General features: G+C 41.8%; 1 protein-coding gene across 1 annotated transcript in view; it reads right to left on the reverse strand.

The window, feature by feature from the left end:
* Positions 1–18,562, reverse strand: part of EML5 (EMAP like 5) — a gene marked incomplete in the record, with an annotated part of 273,075 nt that overhangs the window by 77,074 nt on the left and 177,439 nt on the right. Inside the window, 8 exon segments of the mRNA XM_077463736.1 lie at positions 6,928–7,129; positions 9,142–9,318; positions 10,730–10,818; positions 14,543–14,674; positions 14,771–14,923; positions 15,543–15,684; positions 15,770–15,897; positions 17,164–17,275. Coding sequence (XP_077319862.1) covers positions 6,928–7,129; positions 9,142–9,318; positions 10,730–10,818; positions 14,543–14,674; positions 14,771–14,923; positions 15,543–15,684; positions 15,770–15,897; positions 17,164–17,275 — 1,135 coding nt within the window.

The following is an 18,562-nucleotide window of genomic DNA, read 5'->3' on the forward strand; positions in this document are numbered from 1 at the left end:
AAGCACCCTCCCAATGTTGAGGGCATGTGGCCTGGTATGGTTCAGGAGGGGTGGGCGCTCTCTCTTCCCCCCCCTCTTTTCCTGCGGCCTGCCAGGTTGCGTGCTCGGATAAGGGTCTGGTATGGATTTTCAGGGGGACCCCATGCCATTTTTTTTCAATTTTGGCGCGGGGTTCCCCTTAAAATCCATACCAGATCCTTAGTATGGAGTTTGAGGGGGAACCCCACGCCATTTTTTTTAAAATTAGGTGCGGGATTCCCCTTAATATCCATACCGGACCTGAAGGGCCTGGTATGGAATTTATCGGGACCCCTACACATTTTTTTTTTTTAATTTTGGTTCGGAGTTCCCCTGTGGGGAAATTCCATGTCGATTTTATCAATTAACTTTTATGTGTATTGCGGACCGACAATTCATTATAGCCACGAGTAGTTTTAAATTACTTTTTTTCCTTTAGAAATGTAATTTTGCTGTCAGACTGTTCTAAACACGGGAAACATGCGTCCCTTTACAGGCATACTATAGACACCTTCCAGGTATGAAATTTAAAGGACTATTACACTTTTATTGTTTCACTTTAAGCATTATTAAAATCACTGCTCCTGAAAAACTGCCATTTTTAAAACTTTTTTTTACATTGATGCATGTCCCCTGGGGCAGGACCCAGGTCCCCAAACACTTTTTATAACAATAACTTGCATATAAGCCTTTAAAATTAGCACTTTTGATTTTTCATGTTTGTGTCCCATAGACTTTAACGGTGTTCGCGTGTTCCAACAAATGTTTTGCCTGTTCGCATGTTCTGGATGCGAACTGAACGGGGGAGGGGGGGTGTTCTGCTCATCCCTTCTTACAGCTAATCCCAAACAGTCCCTTCCTAGGATTCTGCAGGAGCTGGAGGAATACGGGAATGTTTCGAACTTTAAGATCAATAGAGAGAAAACTGAGATATTAAATGTCTATTCTCCCCCAGAGGAGAGAAGAGAACTTAGAGCTCTTTTCCCCTTTGTGTGGAAAGAGAAGGGCCTGAAATACTTAGGAATATACTTATCGACATCAGTTACAGATTTATATCAAGATAATTATCTCCCTCTTTTAAATAAAATTAAACAAGATCTTAAAGGTTACCCTGCACACAGACTGTCATGGTTTGGCAGGATAAACGTAATTAAAATGATGATTCTGCCAAAGGCTCTATATATCTTTCAGAGCCTCCCGATAAATATCCCAGGGGCCTATTTTAAAATTATTAAATCCCTGATTCAGAAATTTATATGGAACAAAAGAGGAAGTCGCGTTTCTTATAAGGTAATGAATAGGCCTAAGGATAAGGGAGGGGTATCTCTCCCAGATTTTCAAAAATATCATTCAGCAGCGGTAATGAGGAGGATTTTGGATTGGGTTTACAACGCTCCATATAAAAAGTGGGTATCACTGGAAGATAATATGAGTAATGTTGCCCTGAGTCAGACCATTTGGATTCCAATGAAGTTTAGGGGTCTCTCTAGAAGAATATCCCCGATTACAATGGAAACATTAAGAACATGGGATGGGGTACTTAAAGGTACAGAAGGACAAAACAACAATAGCCCTCTAATGCCCCTGTCAGGAAATAACTATTTTCCTCCAGGGAAAGAAAACAAAATGTTCCAGAAGTGGACGCATAGGGACATATTAAGGTTAAGGGATGTGTTAAAAGTAAATAGCTTATGCTCATTAGAGGAAATACGAGAGAAATATGGAAGAACACCATGGGATGGATGGAGATACAGACAACTCCAACATTTTGTTGAGTCCCTTCCAAAACCTCTCCGCTCTGGTGACAATTTAAACCCTTGGGAGAAATTGATTGACCGAGGAGTGGGCAGACAGGGGATCTCTAAGATATATAGGACCTTAATATCTTTAATGGAGGATGAGGCGATACCGGCTTTTGGGAGGTGGGAAGGGGAATTGAATCAATCAATCCCAGAAAAACTGAAAGGGAAAGTTATAGACTATACCCACTCCACTTTAATAGATACGAAGATCCAAGAAATGAACTATAAATTATTGGTTAGATGGTATTATGTTCCATCGAAAATGCATAAGATTAACAAAGACTTATCACCCCTCTGTTGGAGAGAGTGTGGGAGGGAGGGAACCCACGCCCATATATGGTGGCAATGCAGTGCAATCCAGTTATACTGGGAAAAGGTGGTGGGCTTAATTAAAGAGATCGACGGGAAGGAAATAGAACTGGATCCCTGGAAATGTTTGTTTCACGCGGCCGAGGGCCCTAGGGAAAAATATAGAAGAGCATTAACTCCATTTTTGCTAAACGCAGCGAAAGTACTGATTCCGAGATACTGGAAAGTAAAGGAAACACCAGGGATAAGAGATTGGTTTAGGGAAATAGATAGATTGAGGATTATGGAAGAACTAATACACCTTCAACGGGGAGCCGAAATTAGATTCCAGGCGACTTGGAGGAACTGGATGGAATTTAGAAAATCCTCAATATATCTTGGAATTATGGGGGATGGAGAGGGCGTCTAGGGGAGGGAGATAGGATGCATATACTTCATAACCCCTTATAAATTTTTTATTTATTTTCTATAAAGGAGGGAGGAGGAGAGGGGGGGAGGAGATGGGGGGACCCCTTGTTCTGGGGCCCTTTAGGGGGTTTGTCTGGGGTTTTCTTTGTTGGTTTGGTGTGTTTTTTGTCTCTTTTCCCTTTTTTTTTTTTTGTTTTGTTTTGTAGAAGGGAGTGGGGATGGAAGGAGAGGAATCCCCACCTTACACAAATCACAAATTGGAATTAAGAAAAAGCGTCACGTGGGAGGGGTAATAAATATGGGTAAGATAAAATCATAAAAGGATAATTTTAAACACATGAAGAGAGGGGGAGGGGGTGTGCTTTATTTTTTTATTTTTTTCTCTCCCTCTCTCTCTCTCTTCTTCTTCTTCTTCCCTCTTGGGATATTTAAGATCGATCCAGTCGGGCACCCAATGTGTACTTTTTTTGACTGTTTGTTTTTATGTGAATGTTGAAAACACTGAAATAACATGAATGTTAGTCAAAGTGATTTTTAAAAGTATGTATAAGGAATATTTTGTACTGTTCTTTTTGTAAATGTGGAAAACGAAATAAACAATACAGCTAATGAAAACTCCAAATTCAGTATCCCAGAAAATTGGGATATTACATAAAACTAATAAAAAATTTGAAATAAGCATTTTTAATACAGAAATGTTGGCTTGATGAAAAGTATATCCGTGTACAGTATAATATGCACTCAATACTTGGTCAGGGCTCCTTTTGCATGAATTACTGCGTCAATGCAGCGTGGCATGGAGGCGATCAGCTTGTAGCACTGCTGAGGTGTTATGGAAGCCCAGGTTGCTTTGATAGCGGCCTTCAGCTCATCTGCCTTGTTGGGTCTGGTGTTTCATCTTCCTCTTGAGAATACCCCACATATTCTCTATGGGGTTTAGGTCAACTGAGTTAACGGCCAATCAAGCACAGTGATACCATGATCATTAGACTGGGTATTGGTACTTTTGGCAGTGTACCAGATGCAAAGTCCTGCTGGAAAATTAAATCCATAAAGCTGGACAGCAGAGGCAAGCATGAAGTGCTCTAGAATTTCCTGCTAGAGGGCTACGCTGACTTTGAACTTAATAAAACACAGTGGACCAACATCAGCAGATGGCATGGCTCCCCAAATCACCCCGGACTGGAAAATTCACACTGGACCTCATGCAACTTGGATTCTGTGCCTTTCCACTCTTCCTCCAGACTCCAGGACCTTGATTTCCAAATGTAATGCAAAACATACTTTCACCCATCAAGAGGACTTTGGACCAATGAGCAACAGTCCAGTCCTCTTTCTCCTTAGCCCAGGTAAGACGCTTCTGGTTCTTGTCTCTGGTTCAGGAGTGGCTTGACACAAGGAATGAGAGTTGTAGTACATGTCCTGGATATGTCTGAATGTGGTGGCTCTTGGAGCACTGACACCAGCTGTAGTCCATTCCTTGTGAATCTCCCCCAAATTCTTGAATGACCTTTGCTTCACAATCTTCTCACTGCTGCAGTTATCCCTGTTGCTTGTGCACCTTTTTCTACCACACTTTTTCCTTCCAATCAACCATCCATTAATATGCTTGGAGACAGCACTCTGAACAGCCAGCTTCTTTAGCGACAACCTTTTGTGACTTACCCTTTTTGTGGAGGGTGTCATAGACTCATCTGGACAACTGTCAAGTCAGCCATCTTCCCCATAATTGTGTAACCTACTGAACCAGACTGAGAGACCATTTAAAGGCTCAGGAAACCTTTACAGGCGTTTTGAGTTAATTAGCTGATTAGAGTGTGACACCATGGGGTTAATTTACTAAAACTGCAGGGTGCAAAATCTGATGTAGCAGTGCATGCTAACCAATCAGCTTGTTCAATTAAGCTTTGACAATAAAACATAGAAGCGGATTGGTTTCTATGCAGAGCCGCACCAGATTTGAACCCCCATGAGTCAATAAGACAATATTCAACTTTTTCGCAATGTTCTAATTTTTTGAAATACTGAATTTTGGGTTTTCACTAGCTGTAAGCCATAATCACCAACATTAAAATAAAGAAATGCTTTAACTATAATCACTCTATGTGTAATGAACCTATATAATATATGAGTTTCACTTTTTGAATAGAATTACTGAAAAAAAATTTTGAGATGCACTTTTATGTGTAGTATCAATCCCACACTACCAGTGTATTGTGACCAAATATAAATTAATAAAAAAAATAAATTGCAATTAAATATGAATATCTGTGTTAGTGAAACAAAGTATATAATAAGTGTCAGAAAACAATAAATTGTGTTCCCACAACCTATATATAAAATGCATTCAATATAATGCTGCTGCGCCTACTTCAAGTATCATCATCCATTATTAAAGCTTACCATCAATAATTGCGCTTATACTGTGATAAATATAAAAAATACTTGAACAATAAATCCTAACGAAACAACTGTTTTTATTAATATACAAAATACAATACTAAATATCTAAAAGTAATAATATAATAAATTTCCTCTTTGTTGTCAAGTGGTAAAAAAAAAAAAAAAAAAGAATTAAAATTTCATTAAGATATAATTTTTCTTATATTGACCTCTTGCGTTCTATTGAAACCCACCCCCATTCACCATATGCGCTCACCTCCAATGGTGGACCTGCCAGACACCTTCCCACTTTGGAGGTTGTACGATACTTCAAATAAATGGGTATATGGCCCTTTAAAAGATTGAGGTTTTTTTCAGCATGGCACTCATACAACAAAGGGGTTACTCATAGTGCTGTAGTCATAGGTGTGCACAGCCGATTACATTAGGGTGTGCACCTAAAAGCTCATACACATGCATGTGTATATATACTGGCGGTGTCCATAGAGAAGTGGATGTTGTCAGTAGGGCAGAGATTGGTGTCAGTAGATTTTTATTTTTATTATTTTATTTTTTAATAATTAAAAAAAACAAAAAAACACACATTCTATTTTTGTTCACAGATTTTTTTAGGGGCCCCATTAGGGGGCTTTGGTACAATATCAGTGATTTAAACAGGGGGAATCTGTGCAACACAGGATGATTTGGGTGTGCCCAGGCACACCCTGTGCGCACTCCTATGATTGTAGTATATCTCTTAAAACCCTTTATTTATTAAAACTGCACTTACATTGAATATAAAAGTAATGCCATCTATTACAAACAGCAGGGCCGCAGCTCGCGTGCAACTTCCAATTACAGCTATCAACCACCCAGCTCCGCCCAACGTGTGTTTTTGAGAGGTCCATACTCTCATTTATGCGAAGTATTACACAACCTCCAAAGTGGAAACAGGGGAAGTTGTCTGGCAGGTCCACCTGATATCTGTTAGGTCCACCATTGGAGGTGAGAATATATGGTGAATGGTGGTGGTGGGAATCACTGCACAGGGAATCAGTAGCACAAGAGGTGGAAAATAAGAAGAACTGGATTTGGAGGAGATTTAAATTCCTTTTTTTTTTATTAACAAAGAGGACATTATATTCTTTTTATATATTTTGTATTATATTTTGTATATTAATACCACATGGTTGTTTTATTGAGATTTATTGTTGTATTTTTTGTATTTATCGTATGGTATAAGTGCATTTATTGATGGTAAGCTCTAATGGTTGCTGATGATACGTGAAGTCGGCGCAGCAGTATTATATTGAATATAATCACTGAAATCAGAATGAGGCTTTGTGAGCGTATATTTTCACACATCTCCCAGTATGGCTCTGGGCTGAAGAGAACAGAAACCTAAGCCCAATGGAGAACCAGTAGACTGCTTCTTGGGTCATTGACCCACCATCATGAAAAATACAGGTATACTTTCCTTGTGGGCCATAGCATGGTAAACAGCTCAATAACCCACCGCTATGGGATGCCGTGTGTCCGTCACCACATGTGTAATGTTGGTGCTTATCATTATTATATGGCAAGGAATGAGGAGCCATGTTGCCCATAGACAAAGGATAACATGCAGGGACAATCCGATCACCAAAAGACATCTGTGTCTGCAACTCATCGGGGCCAGGGACTGATTTCTAATTAGGCTAGATAAGATATGGCCAAGGTTTCTAATGGCTGAGCCCATTTCATTTCTCACTTTCCTCATTTTCTAAAGACTGTCAGCTCTTGTGGTCAGGGTACTTCTCATTTCTTAAAAACGTTATTTTGATAAGTACTTTATTACCCGAAATAGGTCTGTCTATATTGCAAAGTGCTGCAGAATCTAGTTGAACGATATAAACAAAAAACTGTGACACACAATAAACAATAACAACCAGCAAGTGCAGCTCTTCTAAAATTCTGATTGGCTGATCTGATTGGCTGATCTGCTGACCCCCATACAGCCATCATTTACCTCCGTCCTCCTCGGAATCCAGGTCTGACTCTTCACTGTCGCACTGCCGCGTCTCTCGGTGCCCCTCCACTTCGTGTGTCCAGAGCATGATCGAGGTGTCCGAACCGCCAACGCTGACCAGTAAGCTGTCATCATAAATCCAGCGTAGATTGGTGACGTGGGAGCTGTGGGCTACATACCTCTTAAATTTCCCATATTTTCCCTGCGTACAAAAGGCAAAATATTTAAGATAATGCTATATGCAAATGTTTCACATTGCCTGTCGTTTTAGATTCCACCAGGGACCCACATCTGCATAGAGTTTGTACTCTCTCCACGCACTTGAATGTGTTTCCCCCCAGGTGACCTGGTGTCCTTCCACATTTCAAAAACATTGTGGAAGGTCAAATTGCCCCTCAGGAAACCAGCCTGCAGTGTGTGCACCTGGATGAGTACAGAGGTACATTAAAAACTCCAAATTGGAGTTCTTCCATGGGCATCCAACAACATGGTTAGCAAGAAGATGGCTGCTTGATAACTGGCCCTGATCTTTGGTTCAAAGCATTTGTCCAGACAAGCGGTGGCAAGAGGAATGCAGAGGAGGTGGGTGGCTGACATGCCCCCCTTCTGAATTCCTCTTTCTGGCACTCGCTTCAGGCAAGTGCCTGGAGCTTGAGATAAGGGCCAGCAATGAATGCAGCCCTCTCCTTGCTAACAACGTTGTCAAATGGCCACAGGAAGAGGAGGGGGTACTCTGTCCTACCTTGTAGCTAGGCTTACAAGTAACATAGACCAAAGAACTACTTGTACTTTGTCCTCTAGGGGACAGAACACTGAAAAAAATTTAAGTGAGGGTTCTTCTTTAAAGAGGATATTGCATCAAAATACAAGGCCAAATTGTTCTGTAGACCCTTGGACCTTATGTAAAAATGCAGCATTATGCATTCACACATTAATATATTTGAAGACAAATGAACAATGTACTTAATTTACACCCCAGATTCCACCTAGCACATCTAGGCGAGGGAGAAGTCCCAGGCCATCCAGTGAGATACTGGGAAACCTGAGGATGCCAAATCTCACAAGAATATGCTGCAGCAGGAGTGTTTTCTCATTAGATCTGGAATCCAAGGTTCCTTATGGAGCCTCTTCCCACAATATATGAGATCCTAGGATCCTTATGAAGCCTCTTCCCATGGGATATGAGATCCTGGCATCCTTGTGGAGCCCCTTCCCATTGGATGTGGGATCCCAGGTTACTTTTGGAGCCCCTTGCCATGAGATTTGGGATCCTAGATTTCCTTTGGAGACCCTTCCCACAGGGTTTGAGATTCTAGGATCATTTGAAGCCCCTTCCCATGAGAATTGAGATACTAGGATGCTTCTGGACCCCTTCCCATGGGATTTCAGATCCTTGGATCCTTCTGGAGCTACTTGCCATGAGATTTGGAATCCTTGGATCCTTCTGAAGCTCTTTCCCATGATATTTGAGATCCCAGGATCCTTATGAAGCCCATTTCCCATGGGATGAAGGATTCTTGGATTTGGGTTGTCCGTGAGCTTTCTCAGGATCCAACTGAAATGCTTGTGACATCACCCTCTCCTAGGTGCCACAAGGCAATATATTCTAATATATCACCCTTTAGAATGATTAAAGTGGACCTTTAGTCTTTCCATCTATTAAATCTTATGCCCTTGTTGTTTTAACTTTGGATAGTAATTTTATTTTCTGCCAGTAAATACCTTATACAGCCCACTTCCTGTTTCTTGTCTGGTCATTAGCGTAGGCTTATGACATCATGCACAGCTTTCTCTCTCACTTTCGTGAGAGTATGCCAGGAAGGGAGGGGGTGATGAGTCATAAGAGGGCCAATGAAAGCTGCAGGGCTGCAGAGCTGGATGTGTGCTACTGTGTATCCGTTTAAATCCAGGAAGTGAACAGGCAGCAGATTCAGCTGCCCACAGTTAAAATGGCTGCAGCCAGACTTAGTGGAGGGAGACTTCTGGAGCATATTTGGCAAGTACAGAATCACAGTATATATAAAAAAATATGCAATGTGATTGGAGGGAAGCTTCAGAATTACAAATTATGTGAGCAGATGGCTTTAATAAGGCGCGCTCATGTGTGTGTGTGGGGGAGGGGGGCCGGGGTTGCATTTTGATAATTCCATCCTCCAGGTTAAAGTAGTTTAGTCATGTTGTACATTATATGAACAACTAGATTTTCTTTCTTACTTTTACGGGGTATCGAAATAGCTTCACATATCCAAAATCGTCACCAGTTGCCAAGACTTTGCCATCATTGGTAAGTGAGGCGGCAGTTACGTCACTGACCTCTCCAATCACTGGCCAGATGCCCTCACAGCTTGCACCCAGGACACTTGTCCACGAGGACCAGGAGATCTTCTCTGCCTGAGGAATAGAAAAATCTGTATTCACAGGGGGTGTGGAGTGCTCCGAATAGGCTTAAAGGGAATCTATAATCATATAACCCGCCTTTCCACTGCCCATCCTCGTCTCTTAGAGAAGCTACTCTATGTTCTAGGATTCCATGACACTTAGTCAACTGACCTCTCACTTCTCTTTGTAGAAGACAAACACCCCATATTATGGTGATGAGAGAGAGAGAGAGAGAGAGAGAGAGAGAGAGAGAGAGGGAGAGGGAGAGGGAGAGGGAGAGGGAGAGGGAGAGGGAGAGGGAGAGGGAGAGGGAGAGGGAGAGGGAGAGGGAGAGGGAGAGGGAGAGAGAGAGAGATTCTAAGACAATTTTTTTTGTCATAGTGTAACACCTCTACTTCTCCATAGATACAGTGAATGAGCAATGCCACTATAGGACATGAACTATAATACCGGAAAGGTTCCCCAGGTGAAAATAAAGGGAAAAAAAGCCTGAAAATGGTTACTTACTGTAAATAAGGGGTACAAAGAAAGTGTAACATATGTGGCCCTAAAATGCAAGTCCTAAAGCAACATTGTACAGTACTTTTCCCTATTAGGCTGCAGTAACAGGTTTTCTTTAGAGCAAGGGGTCTCCAAACCTTTTAAAAGACGGGCCAGTTTACGGTCCTTCAGACTTCAGGGGGGCCAGATTTTTGCCAGCAAGAGTAGAAAATGTCCCGGCAATAGAGGAAGTAAACAGTGCTTCAGGCTTGGTGGTCAGTGGGATTAAATAAATGGCGTAGAGCCTGTATTCAGTAGGAGGAGGAATAGTGCCCTATCATTGGAATCAGTGGGAGAAAAAGTGCCCCATCATTGGTATCAGTAGGAGAAATAGTATCCCATTGTTGGCATCAGTGGGAGAAATAGTGTGCCCTTGTTGGTGTTAGTGGGATAAATAGTGTGCCCTTGTTGGTGTTAGTGGGATAAATAGTGTGCCCTTGTTGGTGTTAGTGAGAGAAATAGTGGCCCCTTGTTGGTGTTAGTGAGAGAAATAGTGGCCCCTTGTTGGTGTTAGTGAGAGAAATAGTGGCCCCTTGTTGGTGTTAGTGAGAGAAATAGTGGCCCCTTGTTGGTGTTAGTGAGAGAAATAGTGGCTCCTTGTTGGTGTTAGTGGGAGAAATAGTGTCCTCTTGTTGGTATCAGTGAGAGAAATAGTGGCCCCTTGTTGCTGTCAGTAGAAGGACTAGTGCTTCAAGTCAGTGGGAGAAATAGTGTCCCAAGGGTCAGATAAAGGTGAGCAAAGGGCCACATCTGGCCCATAAGCCACAGTTTGGAGACCACTGCATGTTTTTCTTTCCTTACCTTACCAACTATGAAACTATGAAACTATGGAGAAAACATTTATTTTCAAAACTTTCCACAAACATAGAAACTGTTTTCCTACCTCGTGGGCTGGAATCATTTGCCTTTTTCCTCGAGGGGCTTCAAAAAATAGCTGTTCCTTGGACCCCGTGTTTACCTGTAACAGCTTCCCTGAGGACAGAGCAGAAAGCACACTGAATGGCAGTTGTAACAAGCTGTGGTGACCACCAGGGGGCATCACAGCTGGTTGTTGGGTATGGGTGTAGAGATAAGATCCAGAGATAATTGAATAGATTGAGTACAATGTTTTGACGGAGCAAATGCACCTCCTGCGTCCTGTGTGGCCAGCACATTAAACCTTTCCTAATTAAAATACCAGCAAATGTCTGTAACACTCTAAATAAAAGACCCAACTTGATCATCTGTATAATATAACAGTTTCAAAAGCTTTATTATCCATATATTCCAACTGTATCATCTACATAACCAAATTGTGCCATCTGTTACCCTACCCTATAATGCATATATAGCCCAACTGCACCATCTGTGACCCAACTCTATCATCCATATAATCCAACTCTGTAATTTATAAAACCCAACTGCATCATCTATGCCATGGCTCTCCAAACTTTCTAAGCAATTGGTGAAATAGTTCCCCAAGGGCCAAATAAAGGCAAGCAAAAGGCCACATTCAGCCCCGGGGCCAGAGTTTGGAAACCACTGATCTAAACAACCCAACTGCATCATCCGTGACTCCATTCTATAATTTATTTAAACCAACTCTATCATCTATATAACCCAACTATGTCATCTAGATCAGAGGTCTCCAAACTTTCTAAGCAAAGGGCCAATTTACTGTCCTTCAGACTTTTGGTGGGCCGGACTATGGCTAGCAGAAATAGGAGTTTATTTTAGGCATCAGTGGGAGTAAACCGTGTCCCATCTTTGGTATTACTGGGAAAAATAGTGCTCCATTGTTGGTGTCAGTGGCGGGAATTATGCCCCTTTGTTGGGGTCAGTGGGCAGAATAGTGTCTATCAGTGAGATGAATAGTGCCCCAAGGGCAGGATAAAGGCAAGCAAAGGGCCCCACCTGTCCCCTGGGCCGCAGTTTGGAGAACACTGATCTAAATCATCCAACTATATTATCCAATAACCCAACTATATTGCCTATATCATTTAACCATATAATCTATAACTAAAATCCTCTACATATCCAAACTATAATACATACAGTGCCTTGCAAAAGTATTCACCCCCTTGGTATTTTTTTGTGTTTTGTTGCCTCACAACCTGGAATTAACATGGATTGTTTGAGGATTTGCATCATTTAATTTACAGAACATGCCCACAACTTTGAAGATGTTTATTTTTTTTTTATTGTGAAGCAAACAACAAATAGGACAAAATAACAGAAAAAGTCAATGTGCATAACTATTCACCCCCCCTAAAGTCAATACTTTGTAGAGCCACCTTTTGCGGCTATCACAGCTCCAAGTCGCTTTGGATAAGTCTCTATGAACTTGCCACATCTTACCACTGGGATCTTTGCTCATTCCTCCTTGCAAAACTGCTCCAGCTCCTTCAAGTTGGATGGTTTGCGCTTGTGAACAGCAATCTTTAAGTCTGACCACAGATTTTCCATTGAATTGAGGGGTTTGGGCTTTGACTAGGCCATTCCAACACATTTACATGTTTCCCCTTAAACAACTCAAGTGTTGCTTTGGCATGTGTGTTTGGGGTCATTGTCCTTCTGGAAGGTGAACCTCCGTCCTAGCCTCAAATCACACACAGAGTGGTGCAGGTTTTGCTCAAGAATAAGGAAATACAAAAAGCTGCGCCAACAGGGAAATAATTTATACCTAACTACCCAGAGTAAAACATTTTTTAAAGATTATAAATGGTTGATACATTCAAAATAAAAAATGACAATTAATATGATTTCTTAATTAGTTGTCAATGGGGAACGTCATTGACAACGTCATTTATGACGAAACGCATCTGGGAAGGCACGCAGTGACGCCATCACGTTGTAGAAGGGGAGGACGGGCTCCCGAATGCCGGCCGGCTTTGTATGTTCTACTCTGCACGTTGTATCTGAATCGATGCTTATGTAAGTTCACTATTTTTTTGCTCTAATAAAATTTCCAAACGGTGTTACACTATGCTGGTTTCCCTTTCTTCCCTGGAGCCATTGATAGTATTTTTTGGGGTCGTGGAATGAGATGTTTATATGTGAATGCTGCTTTTCACTACGGTCAGCTGATCCACTATAAGGAGGAGTAGATTGAGGAGACTGAGGATTTACTTACAACGCTTTAATTAAGCTTACATCTGGTAAGCGCACTCACTTTTTGGTGGTGGGCACTTGTGCGCATCTCGTGTATGTGTAATCACCGTGGTGTCCTCATAAAGGATCGTGACTTTGGATTGTTTATGGACTTTTTTTATGAACTCTCTAATTAAGAAATCATATTAATTGTCATTTTTTATTTTTAATTTTGAATGTACCAACCATTTATAATCTTTAAAAAATGTTTTACTCTGGGTAGTTAGGTATAAATTATTTCCCTGTTGGCGCAGCTTTTTGTATTTCCTTATTGTTGTTAGGTGTGGGTGTATCTCACTTACTGCTGCTGCCTTTTTTATAGATTATTGCACCCTTTAGTTGTTTCACTCAAGCGCAGTTTATTTTTCCTTTTTGCTCAAGAATATCCCTGTATGTAGCACCATCCATCTTTCCCTCAACTCTGACCAGTTTCCCAGTCCCGACTGCTGAAAAACATCCCCACAGCATGATACTGCCACCACCATGTGGTCACGGTGGGGATGGTGTTCTTTGGGTGATGTGATGTGTTGGGTTTGCGCCAGACATAGCATTTTCTTTGACGGCCAAAAAGTTCAATTTTAGTCCCATCAGACCAGAGCACCTTCCTCCATACATTCTGGGAGTCTCCCACGTGCCTTTTCGCAAACCCCAAACGTGCCATTTTGTTTTTTGATGAAAATAATGGCTTTCTTCTGACCACTTTGCCATAAAGCCCAACTCTATGGAGCGTGCGGCTTATTGTCGTCCTATGTACAGATACTCCAGTCTCTGCTGTGGAACTTTGCAGCTCCTCCAGGGTTACCTTAGGTCTCCGTGCTGCCTCTCTGATTAATGCCCTCCTTGCCCGGTCTGTGAGTTTTGGTGTGCAGCCGTCTCTTGGCAGGTTTGCTGTTGTGCCATGTTCTTTCCATTTGGTTATAATAGATTTGATGGTGCTCCTAGGGATCATCAAAGATTTGGATGTTTTTTATAACCTAACCCTGACTTGTACTTCTCAACAACATTGTCCCTTACTTGTTTGGAGAGTTCCTTGGTCTTCATCGCAGTGTTTGGTTAGTGGTGCCTCTTGCTTAGGTGTTTCAGGCTCTGGGGCCTTTCAAAAAGGTATGTATATGTAATGACAGGTCATGTGACACTTAGATTGCACACAGGTGGACATCATTTCACTAATTATGTGACTTATGAAGGTAATTGGTTGCACCAGAGCTTTTTATGGGCTTCCTAACAAAGGGGGTGAATACATACGCACATGCCAATTATCAGTTTTTTATTTCTGAAAAATAGTTTTATGTATATATTTTTCAAATTTTACTTCACCAACTTAGACTATTGTGTTCTGATCCATCACATATAATTCAGATTAAAAAACATTGAACAAAAGGCTGTAATGTAACAAAATAGGTAAAAAGCCAAGGGGGTGAATACTTCTGCAAGGCACTACAATACTGTAAAATTCATCAATCAAAACTATATAAACAAATATTTATCACCTATGGCGCAACTATATATCAAGTAATATATAATTAGGGATGCTTTCAGAACTTAACTGTATAGAGCCATCACTGACCTCGGGTGTCCCAATCCAGGTGGGTGATGTAGCTTGTGGACCCTTTACACACTCCAATACGTTTACTGCTCATCACATTGTAAATATCCACAAAGTTGTCATAGGAAGCAACAGCCACGTATTTACCAGAACCTGAAACAAAATAAAAAAGATATTTCTAGCAGGTTCAGACTCAAAGATACACCCTGAAAATACCCCAATCTGTGCCTTGCTCAACTATCGTCTCACCAGGGGAGAAGCGAATGTCAGAAATCACATCCTTCCTGTGGTGAAAAGACACCAAGTCCTCCAGCGTGTCTGCGTTGACGATTAAAAAACTTCCGTCATTTAGACCGACAGCTAGAGCTTTTCCATCTGGAGAGAAAGAACAGCACCGACCACCTGGGGGCAGTAGAGAGACACAGACAAGTGACAACACTCGGACACTTGCACAGATGCAATTTGTTGTGTAATTAGTGGCTTGAAAGTGCTCATTCTACATATGAATTTAAAAGTTCCAGCCTGTAAGTCTGTATCACCCCAATATCATGGTTACCTTTGTTTAGACAATAAAAACAGACCCCACTACCAAAGAATGCTTTGTTCCTGGTGCCAACTGGGCAGCATACATGTGGTAGTATGCTGCCATTGATTGGCACCAGGAAAGGAAAATTCAAGTATCTGATACCATTTTCCGTTTTTCTGCCACCAATATGGCACCAATCTACCATGTGTATGGATTGGCACCAGAAAAAAAAAAAATTGGAATTTGATACAATTTTCCATTTTTCTTCTTTCAACTCAACAAGCTTTATTATTCAAATCGGGTCTCATCAGAATATACTCTCCCATGCCTGTTTTTCCCCATCTAGGGCTTTCACATAGAGCTAGAGGAGCCAGTATGGGTGCATTTGTATTGGTGGATGGTTATGGTAAATAAAAGAAATCCGGTGTGACGATACCCCACCCCAGCATCAAAACCAGTGTCCACCTTGAGTGATACCATTTTTTTGGAACTTGCCTTTCTTCAGTTTGCGCACAGCGAGCATGCAATGGCTGGGGGAGAGGTCCCAGATGCGAAGGGTCTTGTCATCGCTCACAGTGGCACAGATGGGTAAATGCGGGTGGGTGGCCAAACCCCAAACTTCTCCCTCCATATGTCCCTGGGGAGAACAATTTGGCGTTAGCTGAGACTCAGGACTATATAGCATGCCAAGGCCAGGCTGCATCGGGTTGAGCTACACTCACCTGGACCAGGAGGGTGACTGGTCCACTCTTATCCACCTCCAGGATCTCTCCATTTTTTGTTCCCACCAGGATATGGCCGTGTCCCAGAGATATGGCACGGATAGAAGGGTTATCTTCTAATAGGAGCCCTGAAATTGATGTGGATATACAGTATACTGTAAGTTAGGACAGAATTTATAGAAATAGAATATAAGAATAGAATAGAAATATATAAAGCCATGAATACCATTTTTTAAGTACGTCAGGAACTCTTTTCTTTATTTTAGCGAACCCCTAAGCTTAAAGAGTAACTCCACTTTTCTTGAGAAAAAAACCCTCCCCTCTGGGTGGTCTATGTACATTAAGGGGATTTTAACAAACTTTGTTGCAGATTCCAACCTTTTATTATTCTAAAGAAATAGCTGTTTGTTTCTCTGTGTCCATGCGCAAAGTGAATCTGTATGGGAGTAAAAATGAATAAATTGCGGCGCTATCAGCAAAATAAACTAAATAAAAAATAATTCTAATCTCGGAAACATGTAAAGTGAAAAAAGTGTAACCACCTCACAAAGTGATAAATGTGCAATATAGGGCAATACAATATAATAACTACTACAATATAAAATGTGCTTGCATAAAACAATCATGCAAAAATATATAATCCGGAGCTGTGGTGTTGCACTCGTCACTTCCGGTCGCGGCCGAGACCGGAAGTTCGGATTGTACTACATTTTTTCACTTTACATGTTTCCGAGTGTAGAATTATTTTTTATTTAGTTTATTTTGCTGATAGCGCCGCAATTTATTCCTTTTTATTGTATCACTTTTAGTGCTGAGATCACTATTTCTTGCAGGCTGCTTTCACATACTTATACACGTTCTTTTATATATTGACTTTACATACATTTTCTATACATTTATTAGCGAGGTGAAGCACACTAGCACCCTTTATTTATATAATCTGTATGGGAGTGACTTTATAATTATCAATCAGCTGCTGCATGGCTCCAATGAGGATAGTGGCAGGGTCTGCATCCCTTCAGACATGAATTCCCTTTGGGAGTATCTCACCAAAAAGGTATTTTCCTATATACTGCACTTAGCTGGCGCCCTCTGCTGTTTCCCTTATAAGGTGCACTTAAGGAATGCTACAACTGCCCCTCAGTCAATAATCACATCATTTTAACATTAAGTATGAAATAACTTCAAGTATTATCTAGCACACCCTAAAGGCTATTGCAGCTCGATAAATCAGGACCATTGATGGTTATTGGGACTCTGGAACATAACAGACAGGTGTGACTTTTCTCACCACCAGGTCTCATGGTTTAGTCAACTTGCCCAATTTCTTATTCGTATGTAAATTCAATCACAGGCCAGGCTAAGTTAACATAGAGCACCAGGCAGCAGCTCACCTTTAGAACCGGGAGCCAACGCGGCCCTCTTGATTGCGTAGGTTTTGAGGCATCGCTCAAAGGAGTCATCCCACAAGGCGACCACGCCGTCCTTCCCTCCGGTCACAAAACCCTGATGGAGGAAACGTATGATGTCACTGTGCTTCCTTATAGAACACAAAGACGCAAAACCGTTTCCAGAAAATTCTCCTTTAATTGGGGCAATGGTGGAAATATTGGTATCTCCCTACAGAATATGTCAGCGTTATATACATGAATACTAATAATAACAGTGTGCGACTATGGGTGGGGACATTAGAGCATAAGCTCTTCTGGTGCAGACAGATGTGATTGGCTCAGTGTTCTCTGTACAGCACGGCGGTATATGTCAGAGCTATATAATAGTATAATAATAATAGTGTGTGACTGTGGAGGGACAAAAAAGTGTAAGCTCCTGTGGTGCAGAGACTGATATGAATGGCTCAGTGTTCTCTGTACAGCACTGCGGTATATGTCAGAGATATATAAATGTATAATAATAATAATAATAATAATAGTGTATGACGTGGTAGTGACGTTAGAGTGTAGGCTCCCCTGGTACAGAGGCTGATGTGACTGGCTCAGTGTTCTCTGTACAGCACTGCGGTATATGTCAGAGCTATATAATAACATAATAATAGTAGCTTGTGACTGTGGTGTGACATTAGAATGTAAGGTCCACAAGTAGGGGTGCACCGAATGGGTTTTTTGGTGCCGAAACCGATACCGAAAATGAAAAATACACTAGGCCGAAAACCGAAACCGATACCGAAAATGACTGTTTTTAAAAAATATTTTCATACAGCAGATGGTCAGAGACTGGAGACATGGTACAGGAGATGGTCAGAGACTGCAGGCATGGTGCAGGAGATGGTCAGAGACTGCAGGCATGGTACAGGAGATGGTCAGAGACTGCAGGCATGGTACAGGAGATGGTCAGAGACTGCAAGCATGCTACAGGAGATGGTCAGAGACTGCAGGCATGCTACAGGAGATGGCCAGAGACTGCAGGCATGGTACAGAAGATGGCCAGAGACTGCAGGCATGGTACAGGAGATGGCCAGAGACTGCAGGCATGGTACAGGAGATGGTCAGAGACTGCAGGCATGGTACAGGAGATGGTCAGAGACTGCAGGCATGGTACAAGAGATGGTCAGAGACTGCATGCATGGTACAGGAGATGGTCAGAGACTGCAGGCATGGTACAGGAGATGGTCAGAGACTGCAGGCATGGTACAGGAGATGGTCAGAGACTGGGGACATGGTACAGGAGATGGTCAGAGACTGCAGGCATGGTGCAGGAGATGGTCAGAGACTGCAGGCATGCTACAGGAGATGGTCAGAGACTGCAGGCATGGTGCAGGAGATGGTCAGAGACTGC

This window comes from Lithobates pipiens, unplaced genomic scaffold, assembly GCF_037356315.1.
Source record: "Lithobates pipiens isolate NorthernLeopardFrog02 unplaced genomic scaffold, aLitPip1_a1.2 Scaffold_30, whole genome shotgun sequence".
NCBI lineage: Eukaryota > Metazoa > Chordata > Amphibia > Anura > Ranidae > Lithobates > Lithobates pipiens.